At 44.7% G+C, this 16,296-nt stretch overlaps 2 protein-coding genes and 1 long non-coding RNA gene across 4 annotated transcripts; 2 read left to right on the forward strand and 1 right to left on the reverse strand.

Moving 5' to 3' along the window:
• Positions 1–742: 742 nt before the first annotated feature.
• LOC120713427 lies at positions 743–4,524 on the forward strand. The gene is made up of 6 exons (XM_039999392.1): positions 743–814; positions 898–1,015; positions 2,349–2,578; positions 2,686–2,832; positions 2,916–3,151; positions 4,521–4,524. The coding sequence occupies exons 1-6, from the start codon at positions 743–745 to the stop codon at positions 4,522–4,524; spliced, it is 807 nt and encodes a 268-aa protein (XP_039855326.1).
• A 1,120-nt stretch (positions 4,525–5,644) lies between these two features.
• LOC120712351 (ankyrin-1-like) lies at positions 5,645–12,363 on the forward strand. 2 transcript variants are annotated; one of them, XM_039998113.1, is made up of 13 exons: positions 5,647–5,832; positions 5,927–5,980; positions 6,549–6,716; positions 6,821–6,952; positions 7,068–7,207; positions 8,031–8,117; positions 8,237–8,362; positions 9,509–9,661; positions 10,431–10,532; positions 11,182–11,349; positions 11,445–11,524; positions 11,730–11,906; positions 12,039–12,363. In XM_039998113.1, exons 1-12 carry the CDS (start codon positions 5,787–5,789, stop codon positions 11,776–11,778), a joined length of 1,305 nt encoding a protein of 434 aa, XP_039854047.1. In that variant the 5' UTR covers positions 5,647–5,786; the 3' UTR covers positions 11,779–11,906; positions 12,039–12,363. The 2 variants fall into 2 exon arrangements, with proteins under 2 accessions (XP_039854048.1, XP_039854047.1); XM_039998114.1 differs by lacking the exon at positions 8,031–8,117 and having other exon boundaries at positions 5,645–5,832.
• On the reverse strand, positions 9,907–15,146 carry LOC120712353. The gene is made up of 2 exons (XR_005690857.1): positions 14,951–15,146; positions 9,907–10,225 (listed from the first exon to the last, which is right to left on the reverse strand). It is a non-coding gene; the product is annotated as an uncharacterized LOC120712353 (long non-coding RNA).
• Between the last annotated feature and the right edge of the window lie 1,150 nt (positions 15,147–16,296).

The raw sequence follows: 16,296 nt of genomic DNA on the forward strand, positions 1-16,296 counted from the left end.
TGGTGAAACAACAATGAGATGCTCAATCCCGTGCCTTCCAGAGGTATGCGGCATGAAATTTCAAATTTTGATGATGGGTGGATTATCTTGCAGGCATGATATGCGGTTGTTGACTCAAATTCTTTGGACTATGTGAGCTAAATATTATCTGACTGTAGACAGAGAACAGATCATTATTCTTCTAAATAAATCAGAGGATTTCCTGTGTATTGCAAGTCTAAGATCACCTGCTATCTTGATTTATGGTTCCTATAGTTTTCTTAGTTTCTCATAAGTTAGCATAGACTTCTCATGAATTCTTTGCTGCTTTAACCTATTTATAACATGCAATTGGCTATCTGCATGATGATGCTGTGCATTTTGGTTGGCACAATTGCACAACAAACAATATCATTACCTACTCGGCGTTCTAATACCCTCAGTGCGGTCTTTTCTTTTTTTAGAGAACCACATAAATTAAAGGTGACAACACTGTTAGGCAAAAACTTTTGCATGCAATGCTCCATCTACATACCAAAGTTACATTCAATTTCACTATCTACCTAAGCAATGCAGCAAGCCTTGTGTAAATCATGTCGAGTTTTATCCGGGGTAGAATGCTACTCCATGTAGTTCCACTGTTTTTCTCTCTGGTTTAAGTAAAAATTTAGTTTGACAATCCCACCCAATGTTAACATTCTGTTCCCATGCTTGCCCATGCAGGATATCTGGCATCATGTCCATTCTCTAATGTCATTGCGTGATGCTGCTCGTGCTGCTTGCCTGTCTCATGCCTTTCTACGTTCTTGGAGGTGTTATCCCAATCTCACCTTCAATTGGGAGGCACTTAGGCATGAAGCATGTACATATCGAGGTGATTTTGGAGACGCAGTAGTTGATAGTATTATGAGAAACCACTCAGGCATTGGCGTGAAGATATTGAAGCTTGGACCATCTTTTATTCCGTATCACAATAATCTTAATAGTTGGCTTCAGGTTGCTGTTAAACCAGGGATTGAAGAGCTCACCCTTAGGCTATGGCCTACATTCAGGAAAAAAATACAAGTTTCCCGTGTCGCTTTTATCGGATGGGGTTAGGAACTCACTTCGGTATCTTGAACTTGGCAGTTGTACCTTCCACCCCACATCCGAACTTGGCCCCTTACAGTCGCCTATCTCTGTTAGATGCAAGTTGGAATCAAGTCAAGATACCTTGGTCACCGGTTGAACCGACGGGGTCAAGTCAAGCATCGGTGCAATCAACATACCATTGTCCAGAGACGATGTCAAGCGTGCAGCAGTCAAGCCTTCAGCACCGGGAGGACCGATGGCCACCGGAGCAATGTGTCGGTGCAATGACGTCAGCAGGTGCAACGGCTATATGAAGATCCAGTGTCACCGGTTTAACCGACGCCCCAAGCATTGGTTTAACCGATGGTCTCATAAGCTGCTGTAGAAGTGTCAGAGATGCCAACGGCTACTTCAGAGCGCAGAGTGACCGGAAGAATCAATGTACTATACACCGAAAGTTCCGATACCTACGCAGAAAACTGGCTAACGGCTAGTAACAGCTCTCTTGAGTTGATGGCCTATATATACGCCTCACCCCGGCCATTGTGAGTTTGCCGGAGTCCCAAGACATCACACACATATCCAAGAACACCTCCAAGCCATCCAAGAGCATAGAGATCAAATCCTTAGCCCTTAGCACAAGCTTTATAAGTGTTAGTGCTAGGTTAGCTCCTAAGTGAGTGAACAAACAAGGTTGAGATCCTTGTGGCTGGTTCTAGAGTGAACCAAACTTGTATTTTGGTGTGCCGGCCTCCTTAGAGCATTGGTGGCTCGCCGGCATGTCAACGACCCTCCAGCTTGGTGTGGAGCGGCGTCGACAACATTGTGCGGGGGACGGAGACCCCTCCTTCGTGGGCAATCTCCCTTAGTGGAAATCAGGATCAAGGTGACCATGATTGTGTTCATGGAAGAGACTTGATTGCCGGGAAGCGATACTCTTCATGAGTGCTTCAACAACGTGGATGTAGGGGCGTATTTGTGGCAATCCGAACCACGGGATAAATCCTCGTGTCGAGAGTTTGCTTCCTCTCATCCCTCCTCTTTGAGCTTCCGCATTTCATATTACAACTTGTGTGCCTTTATTTTCTTGGTGTAGTATTTTGTTAGGATTGGCTATAGGTTGCAAAACTCTTTTTAGGATGAGGTTTTCACACTAGAAGAACCATAGTTACACATCTAGATAGTTTGTTTTAGTTTAAGTTTTGTGCAAACTAGTTGGAGCCATAGGTTAAGGTTTTAAGAAATGCCTAATTCACCCCCTCCCCATCTTAGGCTAGAGCACCCGATCACTTTCATAAGCTTTAGCTACCTGAAAATTTTTGGATGCTGGAGGCTGAAATTGATAGAGAGCAAAGCTCCGAATCTCTCCACTTTAAACTTCTTCGGAAAGGCAAAACTATCACTTGGAGAAGCTTTGCAAATGAAGACATTAAGCATGTCGCATTCAGATGTTGTCTGTTATGCTCGTACTGAGCTGCCGTCCATTATGCCAAATCTTGGTGCTCTTACATTAAGTTCCTGTGACGAGGTACTCTAAAACTTTTGTGTTGTAGATGATTAGCAATTTGTGCATATCGCAGTAGTCATAGCTTGTGAATAATTTTAACCTAAGACGTGGCATATTTGTTTATGCAGGTGGTCAATACACCAATGCTGCCTACCAAATTCCTCTGCCTCAAGCACTTGACCATTTGTTTGGGATCAAGACACTCCCCATATGACTATTTTTCTCTGGTTTCCTTCCTTGAAGCATCTCCTTCCTTGGAGACTTTGAGCTTGGATGTAAGATGCTTTCAGTTCTATCCTGCAAAGATGACTATTCGGTCTGTTGGCTCAAATAATTATGCTTTTTTTTGTCTTTATAGGTGTGGAAGAAACCTATGAACCACGAAACTGTCTTTGGACATTCCCCACATTTGAGGCAGATGACTGAAGATCAGCATTGCTATCTCAAGAATGTGAAGATCATGGGGTTTAGCTCTGCGAAGGGCTTGGTTGAGCTGACCTGTTATATCCTCAAGAACGCAGTATCACTCGAGTGTCTTACATTGGACACCAATTATGGTTGTACTAGCAGGTGTTCTGACAGCGAATCTGGACGGTGCGGCTCCTTTGGCAACGGTCTAAGGGAAGCCCGTACAGCGCTTCGGGCTATTAGAACATACATTGAGGATAAAATTCCCGCTAGAGTTAAGTTGACTGTTGTGGGGCCTTGTAGTCAATGCCATAAGTTGTCATAATCAATTGCATCATGTATGGTATTGCTACTTTAACTTTAGATGAACCATGTAGTGTTTCTTGATCAAGTTATTGTAGCTGAGCAAATGTGTAAACATTTTAATTTAATTTGAGATGAAGCACTCCGTCTTCTCACCGCGCTGTGTGCTGGTGAATTTCAGAGTTCAGATGCAAGGTTCCGAATTCTGGCCCGCTGAAAACTGCTCTCAGTCATTGTTTCTGGTACATTATTGTGCCATGCTATTGCTTCTTGTACAGGAATCGATTATAGGCTTGGTTGCATCACGGCCAATATATGTGAATATGTTATCATTGGGTCAGAGCCCTACGTAGGTTGAGCTTCAGGGTATGATCTACCCAATGCTGAATCTCCGGGTGGCCGTAAGTTTCAAAACATACTGTCGATCCCCTTGCTTTCTCTGAATAGGATAGGATATCCCCTTCTCCTTTCCCTTTCCTTTCCACACCCCCCACACCCCACACCAACCCCTTCCTCTGCTCCATGGCAGCTAAGTGGCGTAGGCCGACGGAGGCGGCACAGCGGGCCACCGGCGGGGAGGCGCGGTGCGGTAGGCGGCGGCAGGGAGGCGCGGAAAGCGACGCGATGGGGCCGGTGGCGGGGTGGAGGGGAGCTGCGGTAGCTGTGGCGACGGGAGGCGCGGCGAGCGGCGCGACGGGGCCTGTAGCGAGGGGAGGGGAGTCGCGACGGCGGCTGAAGGCGCGGCGGGGGCTGGTGGCGGGGAGAGTGGCGAGGTCCGGGTGCGTTGATTTTTTTATTATTTTTGAAGCAAAAAATTTTCACAACTTTTTTTACCTAATATTGGAAGCAAAAAGTTTTCTTCATATTTTTCCTAAAAAAATTTCTCAAAACTTTCTCTTTCAATTTTTTCTTCATCCCCAAAAATTTTTCTTGAAAAATTTCTCAAATTTTTTTTATCAAAAAACTGACAAAAAAATAAATGATCCGAAGATCGACCGCACGAATCACTTCCGTACGGTCGACCGTAAACTAGCATCGCCCCATGATCTATGAGTTCAAATTTATGGCAATGGCATCATTGTTTTTTTTCAAAATTTTTAAATCTTATATACATGAACTGTGAGGGATGTATCTCGAAGAAATTACTCCTCATGTGGAGGACTGAGATTCTGAACAACTTGTGAGGGATGTATCTCGAAGAAATTACTCCTCATGTGATGGATGATAATTTTTTGATGCTTTTTTTTTGCAGATAAACATCCTATTTTTTTCAATCTTTGTAAAATTTCTCTTCTATTATATACTATGCAATTTACAAGATCTAGCCGATTTAAACAAATGTTAATTTTAGAGAAAGATTTATTGACAAACTAGAAACAAATATATAACAGAAGTTGTAAAACCTGGAAATAGGAAAATAACAAAACTTGGTTTGCATTTTTTATGATTTTTAAACAAATTTACAAGTTGCAGGTTTAACTTAAAAGTTAAAACACGACTTCACAAATAGGCCCTCAGATTCTTGGCCGGTCAAGCAGCACAGCCGGCCAGTTCACTGATGTTTTCTGGTCGGCGGCGAGCTCGCCGGCGACGAATCTTGCCACCTACACGATCTACATGACGAGACAACCCCGACCATGGGTGAGGTGCACAAAGAACTCGAACCGAGCATAACTAGCAGCGTGGAGGTGGCGTCAGCCAGCAGCGAGGAGCGGGGACGAGCGTGGAAACATGGTGAACGAAAGAGCGAGGGGATCATGAGCTTCGCAGTCAGTTTGAGTGGTCGATGGAAGAAAATAGAGGCCACACGTAGGAGATCACCGACTCGTTAAATTCGTCTCGCGATTTATAACCCATCTATAAAAAAAATTTATAAATAAACTTTATTTAGTACTTCGAAATAATAAGATTTCATTTCAAAATTTTTATCCCTATACATGTAAACACGCGAGAGATCTGGCCGCGGAGGTTTCGCTGAGTGTTGGCGGGAGAGGCGGCCGTGGATCACTGGAGCATCACTGGCTTAAGGCTTTGGGCGCGACGTTTGGAAGAGGAGCGGCGGCGCACGCGGCGCACCAGCCTTTGGGCCGTCCTCGCCCGCGCGCCCGCGTCCGCCATCCACCGCCACCACACCCATGTACCGCACCCTGTGGGCCATCCATGTCATCGGGTGCAGGATAGACGCCGCGGCCGTCCAGAGGAAATCGCGCGGGGGTCCGGCCGCGCCCAGACGATTCCGTGCGCCGGGTCTTGGTAGACCCATGTGCTGCTCCCAGCAGAGAGTGGGAGACGCCGTGACGGCTCACCAACACCCTGTCCACCTCCACCCGGCCAGGCCAAAGCGGAGGGAGGCCCGGAGGCAGGTGAAAACCCCCCACCGCGGCGCGGCGCAGGCTGCGTGTGCTCCCTTCCCCTTCCTCAGAAGCTTCCTTCTTCCTCCTGGTCACGGTACAAGGCGTAGCGAGAGGGGGGAGCGAGAGACTGACAGAGAGGTCGACGCGCCGGGGACGAGGCGGCCATGGAGGCGCCCTTCATCTACCGCCGCCCCTGCGGCAACGGCTCCAGTACGCCCACCCCGGCCCGGCCCTCCACTGCTCTGCGCCCCCTGTTCTCGCATTTCTAATGGGGATTTCCCTTCCCGTGTGTGCGTGCGTGCAGCTGAGGACGCGGCCATCATGGCTGCCCTGGAAGGCGACCTCGGCCGGCTCAAAGGTTTTGCATCTCCCTTTCTCCGCAGCCCGTATCCATCGGTCCCCTCCCTCGGATGTTTGGCTCTTGCGTGTGGCTGCACGCTCCTGTGCTTCGATTAATTAACAACCCCCCCCCCCCCCCCCCCCCCCACAATTTGATTTGGTTTTACAAGCGTAGTGAGGCTTTATATTGTGTTTGTGGTCCGTGTTGGGATGTACTCCCTGATAATTGAGAAAAATAGGAACCTTTTTTTATGCCCATAAATCGTTGATTGTGGGAGTTCTGCCGTGCAGCATGCATCTCTGTTCTGGTGTCTTTTGGAATTATCATTTTTGGTGATGCTGTGGACGTGTGACCTGATGCGATCACGCTTTCCCGGACTCACAGAGTCACAGGCACTTAGGATTAGTGGTATGGATGTCCATGTTATTCTGTCACCTAGCGATTACAAGATGTGTCGTGCAAAAGTCATTTTGTTGGTTGTATCCTGCTTCTGCTGCTCCGTTCATTCTGCTATATGTTGTGTTGCACATGTGGGTCATTCACTTCCTCAATATGACGATGTTTTGATGTTTGCTTTGGGAGAAAGGCATTGTAGAGAGACTTGGCAAAGGAAATGGCGACCGGGCTGCCGTTTTCTCTCTTAAAAAGGGTGGTGTCGGGGTGCTGCACTGCGCAGCTTGTGCGGGCCATCTGGAGGTTTGCAAGTACTTGGTGGAGGAACTTGGGGGAGATGCAAATATGACAGCAGCCGAAGGTCTTTCCCTAAGTCTCTCCCCGTACACAAACTGGCAGTTGTCATCTATGACTATCTTTGGCACTTGCTGTATGAGACTTGTGGACTGTTTCTTTTTATGGCAGGTGTGACACCATTTATGACCGCTGCTCAGTCTGGTGATGTTTCTACTGTGAAGTATCTTCTTGATCGTGGTGGTGATATAATGAAAGCAGATGAGAAAGGACGCACTGTTCTACACCATGCTGCATGCACTGGTTACTTTTCTGTCCCAAATGCACTTAAGAGCTTATCTACTAAATATGCTGTTGTCATGTTGTCATAGTAGTGCATTCAACTAGAAGTCTGATTTTCATCTCACCTTGCTCACAGGAAGTACTAAGGTAACAGAGTTCCTGCTTTCAAAAGGAATACCTGTTGACATAGACTATGGCCATGGGACTGCACTCCATCAGGCTGCTGTCAATGAGCAGGATAAGACAGTGAAGATTTTATTGGATCACCACGCAAATGTATATATTCCTGATGCGTAGTATTTCATTTCCTTTTATTGTGAAGAGTTAATATGGATATGTAGATATTTCTTTTGCTTGGCCAACTACTTAGATGACATGGTCATACATGTTTTTTTATTTTCTGGGCCATTCTATCCTTAATATTGTAGCTCACTAGCTCATAAGCTTTTTTCCTATTTTTTGTTTGTTAATGTAGATAGATGATCTTGCGGTATATGATGCCATCATGGTACTATACAGAGTTGTTCAGACAATACTATTTGAATACCATGTAGGATGGTGAGATCCTCTCTCCCAGTCTAGGTGACCTTTTCGGATACCCAAGAGTAAAGAACTAAAGATTATATTTAATAATTCAGTCAGTCCTCAGGGAATGTATCTGATTAGTTATATCAGACTGATTTTTTCTCTTAAAATAATTTGGGTGCCAAGTTTGAACTGTAAGCAAGTGTTCTAAATTCAAGCACTCCTTTTCTAATATGTTCGGTATACAAAATTATATTTTTTAAATATTTTAAACATGCTTTTTTTTCAGCACATCCCATGGAGTTTCTGTTTGTCATACTGGGAAAGACAGTGTCAAAATCAACTTTGACTGTTATTTCAATCCTTCATTTTGTATTTACTATCTGCTGACAACTGAACTCTTTATCATTATATAGTATGTACCTACCATCCAATGTAATTGTTACATGCAGTAGAAGGAAGAACAGGACGATCATATTATCTCATTAGTTCCTATTACGCTGTTTTGCCCTGACTTAATTTGGATTCCTCCTTTATCAACTTCTGAGGGGAACTGCTCATTTTCTTCTTTCAGCCAAACACCTCCTTTAGTGGCGTCGGCACTCCACTCATGGGTGCTCTTCTTTACCATTCATTGAAATGCATGAAGCTGCTAATTAAGGCCAGTACTTTATTGAGTTATTGACTCGGTTCGTTAAACTTAACGCTACGATGCTACTTTGCTTACTGAAATCATTTGTGCCATTTTTTAAAATGAAATTGTATGAATTCTTTTCACAGGCTGGTGCTGATGTCAATGGCGGCAATTTGGCATCTCCTCTAGTAATTGCTACGATGCGGGGAGGTTATACGAATGAAATTCGGTTACTCTTAAAGGCTGGAGCAGACCCTAATATTCCAGATGATGTATATTTCTTATAAATTTTCTTGATGTTCTTCAGATACTGTTTTCTACTCTGTTTTCTTTATGGTTCTTGTGATACTTCCTATTATTCAGCTTCTATATTATGTTCTGGATTTGTTTTAGTGATGATTTTCACTACTTTGACAAGACATTGCACTTGCGCCTACGCAAGAGGGACATCTTTTTTTTATTTTCCATTCTATTAGTTTGTAACTTTATGTCATAGATGCATGTTGTTGTTTTCTGTTGACTCAATTTGAGCTTTAAGGAAAAGATATGCCCTTTTTATTTATATATGTTAGTCTGAAGAGCTGGGAGTACTGTGACTGATCATGCAGTCCTGCAGTCCTTAACCGTCCTAGCTATATAATGCTATCCGGCTATGAAAGAAGATCGGGGATCCATGTTTTAATTGCAGTTTGCCAGTTTCTATTTATTTCTGTATGTCACATGCATTTCAACATTTTAACTTTGTAATGACCAACAATATATATGTTAACTGTCAAAAATTGGTGCCATCAGATTCGCATTGAAACTACTTAACCACTTTAGCTGTTGTGGTTATTAATTATCGACCATACAATAAAGTAATGTTCAAATCGTGTGGTGCCACATATGGAAGTCAATGGAGGGAATATGTAGCTATCAATCACCGACAAATTCATCGAAGTATGCTTTCTAGTTTGTGTAGTTTTTGATCAGTTGATGTAGCTAATTCTTCTACAATTAATGGAGAATGGCAATAAGCTCAAAACTTGGTTGTGTAATCTTTAACTTCTTTCCGCTTCTTTTTTTTCATTTGGGCTTAATGCTCATGTGTATCTGTAAATATTCTTTTTGTACATATATAAAAAATAGGTAGGGTTCTGCCCTACTGGCTTTGGTCAAAAAAATGGTGGTGACACATGAAGTCTCGTGTCTGCAGGATGCAAAACAAAATCTTGTGCGTGTTGTCTAAATTATTGCTGAAATATGTTTCTTCGGATTCTTGCTGTCAGATGACTTTTCCCCAAGTTGGTATATGAGTTAACTAATGTTCCAATAGTACCTAGTGGGCACTTCAAGTGATATCACAATTCTCTCTATCTCTACCTTGTTGAATTATGTCATTAATATTTACAAAGAGGGAAATTTCCTTCCTGTTGCAGTTGGGTAGATTGCCAGTGGAGCTTGCTGCATTAAATGATTGCATGGAAGAAGTTGAAATGCTCTTTCCCTTGACTTCACCAATTCCAGGTGTTCCAAATTGGAGTGTTGATGGAGTAATCTCTCATGCAAAATTGGAATGTGAAAAACCATTGGTATGGCATGTTTACCTAGAATTCCCTTGCCGTACAAAGTATTCTATGGATATACTGTGCTTTACTGTCATACTCTTTCGCAGTGGAAAATAGACCATTAGCCCCCAAACTTTGAAGACAGTGAGAAATGACTGGACTTCTGATAATTTTGAACCAATAGTTCAGTGTTGCAGAGCAAATTTTGTTCATGAATTCTAGAGTGAAAGCTAGCTATTTTCCAAAAATTACAGATTGGCTAAACTATGTAAAGTGGAATGAGTTCCATCTTCTCCCTTGTCTTTTATTTCTTTGTTTTGCTTTTGTTGCTCTAACTTACATTTCCTGTTTTAGCATATAACCTGTAGGGGCTTCCCCTCCGGGTGCATTAAAAAAAAACAGAGTCCAGATATTCAACATTCGATTCACACCTGTCTTGTAAATACACAGCAGGCTAGAAGGTGATTGTCGTTTCTTAGCAGGCACAACTAGGTGTGTGGCAACCCATGGCATGACAATCTATCCGCCATCCAGCATCTATTATGGATGATGACAAGACCTTGAATCCATGACTTTCAGGATTATTTCCTGTAAAATCCAGATCAATGAAATATAACTAGTCAATATATTTCACATGCAGCCTATGAGTTATCCTACACTGTCATTAATTCAGACAGCATTTTAATCTACAAGCTAAAAATTTATTATCAAATCACGCTTGAGAAATATGTTTTATTCAGTAATCCAAATGTGAAGCTGGGTTGCATCAACCTTTTCTTATTTTATATCTTAGGAGGAACATCACATTGCAAGAAGGAAAGCTCTGTTCAAGTCACAGGCAAGTAAGGCATTCAAGCTGAAGAATTATGATTTGGCATCAAAATTGTATGGTTTGGTAAGTCTGGGAACCTTTTCAATATTTAGCAGGTAGCCTGTTTCATTAGTAGGGACTAGGGAGTACACTGGAACATTTATTGGTTTTCTAAAGTAAAGGAGGAAAGATTGTATGGCTCGCTTTCTAGTTTTTTCCCCTCACCTAATTTGCATCACTTAGTGTTCTGGTAACTCAGTAGTGAAGACAGTCTTGTTTTTTCATCTATTTCAACATGACTGTTTTGATGCAGTTATGAGTAGATGGATATGGACAAACTAAAATTGATACCATCCTGAGAGCACGTCTAATGAAGAATAATTTGATGCACACTTTTATCTGTTCATATGGAACAGAAGTCCAAACATGGAGTCCATTTAGGGGAATTCGGGAGTGTCACTCTCTCACATGCTTGGATTAGGAGACAGGAACATGTAGCAATGATAGAACGCTAAACTTTTCTGTTTTCTCCATCTTTCCGAATGGAAGAAATCTCTTTCCACACAGTGAATCTGAGTCCAAGAAGTTTGAAGACAGTTCTTCATCTATCTGTTGTTGTGTGTGAAATCTGTAGTCTACCGATGACAAATAATTGCTTGAATCTAGTTTCCATTAGTTATCATTTAAGCTTGGGAAATGTAATTGTATGATTTCCTTGTTTGACCATTTTTAGGCCATAGATCATGCACCAGATGCAACGCTATATTCAAACAGGAGCCTTTGTCGACTGCAAATGGGTGATGGTGAAGGTGCCCTATCAGATGCTTACAAGTGCAGGATGATGCGACCTGACTGGGCTAAAGGTTGCTATCGTCAGGGTGCATCTCACATGTTACTCGGGGTGAGATACACTCTTCTAGCCTGCCAATATTTTTATCCACTACAAATTTTGCTGAGGTGTGTCTATCTTATGTGGCTGGATTTGCTACGTCTTAGGAGTACAAACAAGCCCATGACGCTCTTCTGGACGCGCAGAAGTTGGATCCTGGAAATGAAGAGATTGAGAGAGAACTACGGTAACCTGCTACCCTTTTGTTTATTCTTTTGTGCATGTATAACAATGGCAAGCAGTTAGCATGTATGTCAAATGGCAACAGGACGAGGCCATATATATATTTGGACAATTTTCTTTCCAATGTTTCTTTTTGCCATTGTTTCTATCATTGCGGACTGCCTCTGTGATTGTGGCTGAAATTTATTTCTTGGGTTTGGATTTTGCAGGAAGGCTATGGAACTAATGAAGGTCTCCCCCGATGAAGATGAGCAGTGAAGCGTGGCCATCTGACTACGAGCAGCATGTGGTGGTATGAGAAGAATAGTGATCAAAGTCCTAGTGATTATGCTTAGGGACAAATTGTCAGGTGTCTAACGAATTGCAAGGGGAAGCACGAGACAAAGGGCGTGTTTGGTTCGTGGCCTACGGCGCCACACCGCGCCACACATCCCGCGCCGCAGGTGTGGCGGCCGAATCGGCCGCCGCAGGTTAGGCGCGGTGTGGCGCCATAGGCGCCAAACCAAACATGCCCAAAGTGTTCTGCTCGCTGCAGCTGAAATAGTGTGAGTCTGGAAAGTTGGAAGGGCTTCTGCAGCTGGTGGACTGGACGTACATAGATGCTGCGACAAAATTTGAGAAGAAACTTCTGGGAACTGAACAGTTTGCTGTGCCATGGAAATCTAAGACTGACGTGCAGCGTACCAACATAAAGTGCTTGGTGTGAAATTGCCTGTTCGATCGGCAGTGCCACTTCGCCGTAGCCTGTGTGCTGCTGCCTGCTGCTAACCGTCTTTGATGATGTCGGAATTAAAATAATTGTTTTCTTAAATGATATCAGGCCTGACAAAGCTGTGTGCAGTATACCGTGTGGGCAGACCAAAATTTCTCAGCCGGTTCGGGCAGCCGCCCGTTTCCTCGGGCCGCGTCGTCCATCCTCCTCACACTCCCCACCCAACCCAACCTCACCAGCCATCCACCGCTATGCGCCATTCCACTCCGCTTCGCAGACCACGAGGAACCTTCTGGAGCCTAGGGTTCGCTAGGGTTCGCGCACCCGTGGGGAACGTCGGGGCGGCAGCGGCTCCGCCCCAGGCACGGACGCCGGCTACTCCGCCGGACGGGGACCGTGAGCTCGAGGTGCTCGCTGGCGCCGGCCTCTGCTGCTTCCTGGGCGCGCTGCTGCTGTGCAACGTCGCCAGCGCCGCGCTCATGGCCACGCGCTGGGGCTTCGGCGGCAGGGGCTCGGCCGCCGCGGCCGGCGCAGCGGAGATCTTCGTGGTGGCTACGTGGAGGATGCTCATGGTCGTGGCCTCGTGGGTTTTCTGATGCTATTGCTTCTGCCGGCAAGGTCGTATCCGGAGAGTGCTGGCTACGCGGTTGCTGAAATTGGGTGGTTCCTTCCACTCAGTTGCGTTCTGCTCCATCATTTGCCCAGCTCTCTCGGTCCAGTGGAGGTCTTCACTATGCCAAGTTAAAGGAGGACTGAAAGGCTGGGCTATGTTGCTATTCTGATCCATGAATCATTCTCGTCTAAGGTGGGCGTTGACTCTTTTCTCAATGATATTATTACTGCCAAGTTTGCAAACTTTCAAGTTTCAAGCAAGAGATTGCCAACTAATTTTTACAAATTTTAGCACATGAATCTCTCTAAACTGCAGGTCTCAACAATTACATATATTGGTTATTCGTGTGTGAGCTTACTCTGCTCAAATCTTTAAAGTGGGTTCTAAGATTGTTGTCGGTGACAACATACTCGCTCGTTGTCGTAGATATAGTGCTTCTTTTCCTTGTTAGTGTTTTTTCCACATCCAGTCTACCTCCACCTTGTCAAATGGTTATAAATCATACTTGCTGCTCAACCTGTGAGCCGTACGCTTCCCAAATTAATTCATTTTTTAGGATTTCTGCCCTTTTTGTTGGATTGAAATAGTTTTCAGTTTTTGTTTACATGTGATTTGCATGGGCTTAGATTTTAGCATATATGCTCATGTCCTAATGTACATAATTTACATGTTAACACAAATTGAATGTTTTATTCTTACATTTCCAGCTGCCACGTATATGATCCAAAAAAATATTGGCATACCACCTTTTGTTTGTAAAGAACCCGTCTGATATATGGACTTCAAATCATAGTTTGCTGGCATGGGTGGCTCATGATCTGTGGACTTGGTTGGTTCGGTAGTTTCCTATGTGTGATGGAGGTGGAGAGGGTGCAGCTGATAGGATGCGAACTTGCTGCTTTTCTTTGGGCAGATCGGTTGGCAACTTCCCTTGGAGGTGACATTCATGGAATGCGCTCTCTGGGTTGAGTGCGCTAACGAAATGATGCTTCAGCACCTTCTAGAACACCATGAGGTGCTCTGGAATATGCCATAAGCAAAAATCTTTCCCACACTATTCCAAATGACCCTTCGCCTTGCTTGAATGATAGCAGTGGAATGCGAAGTGCGAACACTTTGGTGACAAGAAGAATAAGCAGACTCATCCTTCAACATGATCCAATCTCCTCCAACTCTCCTTGCACTCCGGTCGTACCAAATTTTCGCTCACCCATCAGAGAGAATAGGGAAAGCTTTCACCATAAGGTGTTTTGGTTACTACCAGGTATGGTAGGATTCCAGCAAGTGAGTGTAGGAATTTGTCTTTCATCAAGGAGAAAGACTATGCACGAACCATGGCAACGAGACTGGGACTGGCCTCGTGACCATCAGATAAATGGGGGGTAAGATGGTGGCGGTTCCAAAGCTCACAGGATGGAACTGCCGGATAACTAGGAGTAAAACTCCATGTGGAAAGGTGTACAGCTGAACGGGTTCTAAACTAGTGTTGCTACCGTTCCCCGGCAACGGCGCCAGAAAACTTGTTGGCACTCCTTAGCCTATACGAATTACTCCGCAAGCGCACAGAGACCGATGTAGCTTTCATCAGGGAGTATACCTGGGAATCGAATCCAAGGAATGGTAAAGCTTCGATTAGGTCTAGAACTAGTTCAACCGGACCCATCAGGGGAAGAGAGATAAGTGGGTAGAGGGTCTAACGCCGGTTAGCCAACTCATTACCCAGAAGACTTGAGACTAAACTGTCTTGATCTACTTCGGCGGCCTCAGGGAAGGACTCAGACTGGGGTGAGAAGGGAGTCCAACGGTAGTCGACACTACTGCTATGAAAACACCCGAACGTGGTGGACTACGAGGGACGGACAAGGCTGTCACCACCTGCCGCCTACCACAACGGTACCGTGGGGTGGAACACAACCCTATGTAACTAACCCAGTCTAGGCACCATGCCTACAACTATCGAGTTACGAACTCCTACCTCCCGGCAAGGCAGAGAGCACTCTCAAATAAGTAGAACTTGCTACTTACGCAGACTAGGGATCCCGCAGATCAAAGACAGAAAGTAAACAAGTAACTGAAGTAAAGAGAAAGACTAGAGAGATACCGACCAGAGACGAGGAACTTCGCTCCAAAGATATTTCATTCCTCTGAGGTGGCTTACAAAAGTGGAGTAAGGCTGAAATAATTCAGCACCGCTCCTTTAGCTTGGTTTTCACCAAAGCTCTCACCTCACATTCTCCCTATTCTAAGATGGACTACATCTTGTTTGAGGCTCTTCTCCTCTCCAAATGGTGTGTTGAGAGTGGGGGTGTGGGCTGCCTTTTATAGGCCTCCAAGGTGGGTGGATTAGCTTGTAAGCAAAGCTACGGTAGCTTAGCTTGAAAGCCAAGCTGTCCACTCTTGCGGAGGTTGTGTATCTTCCACTAGAAGGCTGCACAAGTGGCGCGAAAAGGTGAGGCCGGCCGGCCGGCCTGGGGATGTCGTCCGTTGTCCACCGCCTTTTTACTGAACGCTCCTGATTGTCTGATGAAGTCGGTTTTAGTTGCGTTGGTCCGAAGCAAGGCAGTTGGGGGCCGGGCGGCCTGGCCTAGGCCGGCCGGCCTGGGCTTGTCCCTTCTCGGCCCTCCGATCCACCGACGTGTTGATCAATGGTTGCATATTCTTCTCATGGACGGTTTCGGGCTTGGGTTGAGTTGGAGTACTGCATGTGGACCCAACTTCTCATGGCTCAAGCCTTTCGGTCTTGGTTTGTGCATTTTGTACAGAACCACATTGGATTGGCTTGCATTTGCACTCATGAGCATTCTGACCAAAGTTGAGCATCAAACCCATGGGGTATAGGCCGGCCGGCCTGGCCTAGGCTGGCCGGCCTGGGATTCCTCCCATTTTGGCCAAATTTCGTACATGTTGTTCCTGCATTTAAATACTCACCAAAACTTGTGGAACTCATTAATATAAATCAGATTTAGTTTGTGTTGGCTCTCAAATCATGAATTCTGGAGAAATGTTGGCGGTAAAAATCATAGAAATCGACCGCCAACAACACCCCAAAGGCACATTTTTTAGGATTCATCTTCAAACTGTTTTCTTTGGTGCACTTTAAAGTCTCATGCAAGTCGGCTAGATGCTCCTTATTCCCCTTAGATTTGACCACTACATCATCAATATATATCTCCACAATTCTGCCGATCAACTTATGAAAGATATAATTCATAGCTCTCTGATAAGTCGCACTGGCATTTTTCAGACCAAAAGTCATGACAACCCACTCATATAAACCAACTGCACCAGGACACCTGAACGCTGTTTTGATAACATCTTCAACCACCATGAATATCTGATTATATCCGGCGTTTCCATCCATGAAGCTAATTATTTTGTATCCTGTTGTAGTGTCAACTAACAAATCAACAACCGGCATCAGATAACCATCCATTGGTGTAGCCCCCATATA

The sequence above is a fragment of the Panicum virgatum genome, chromosome 6K (genome assembly GCF_016808335.1).
Source record: "Panicum virgatum strain AP13 chromosome 6K, P.virgatum_v5, whole genome shotgun sequence".
Lineage (NCBI taxonomy): Eukaryota > Viridiplantae > Streptophyta > Magnoliopsida > Poales > Poaceae > Panicum > Panicum virgatum.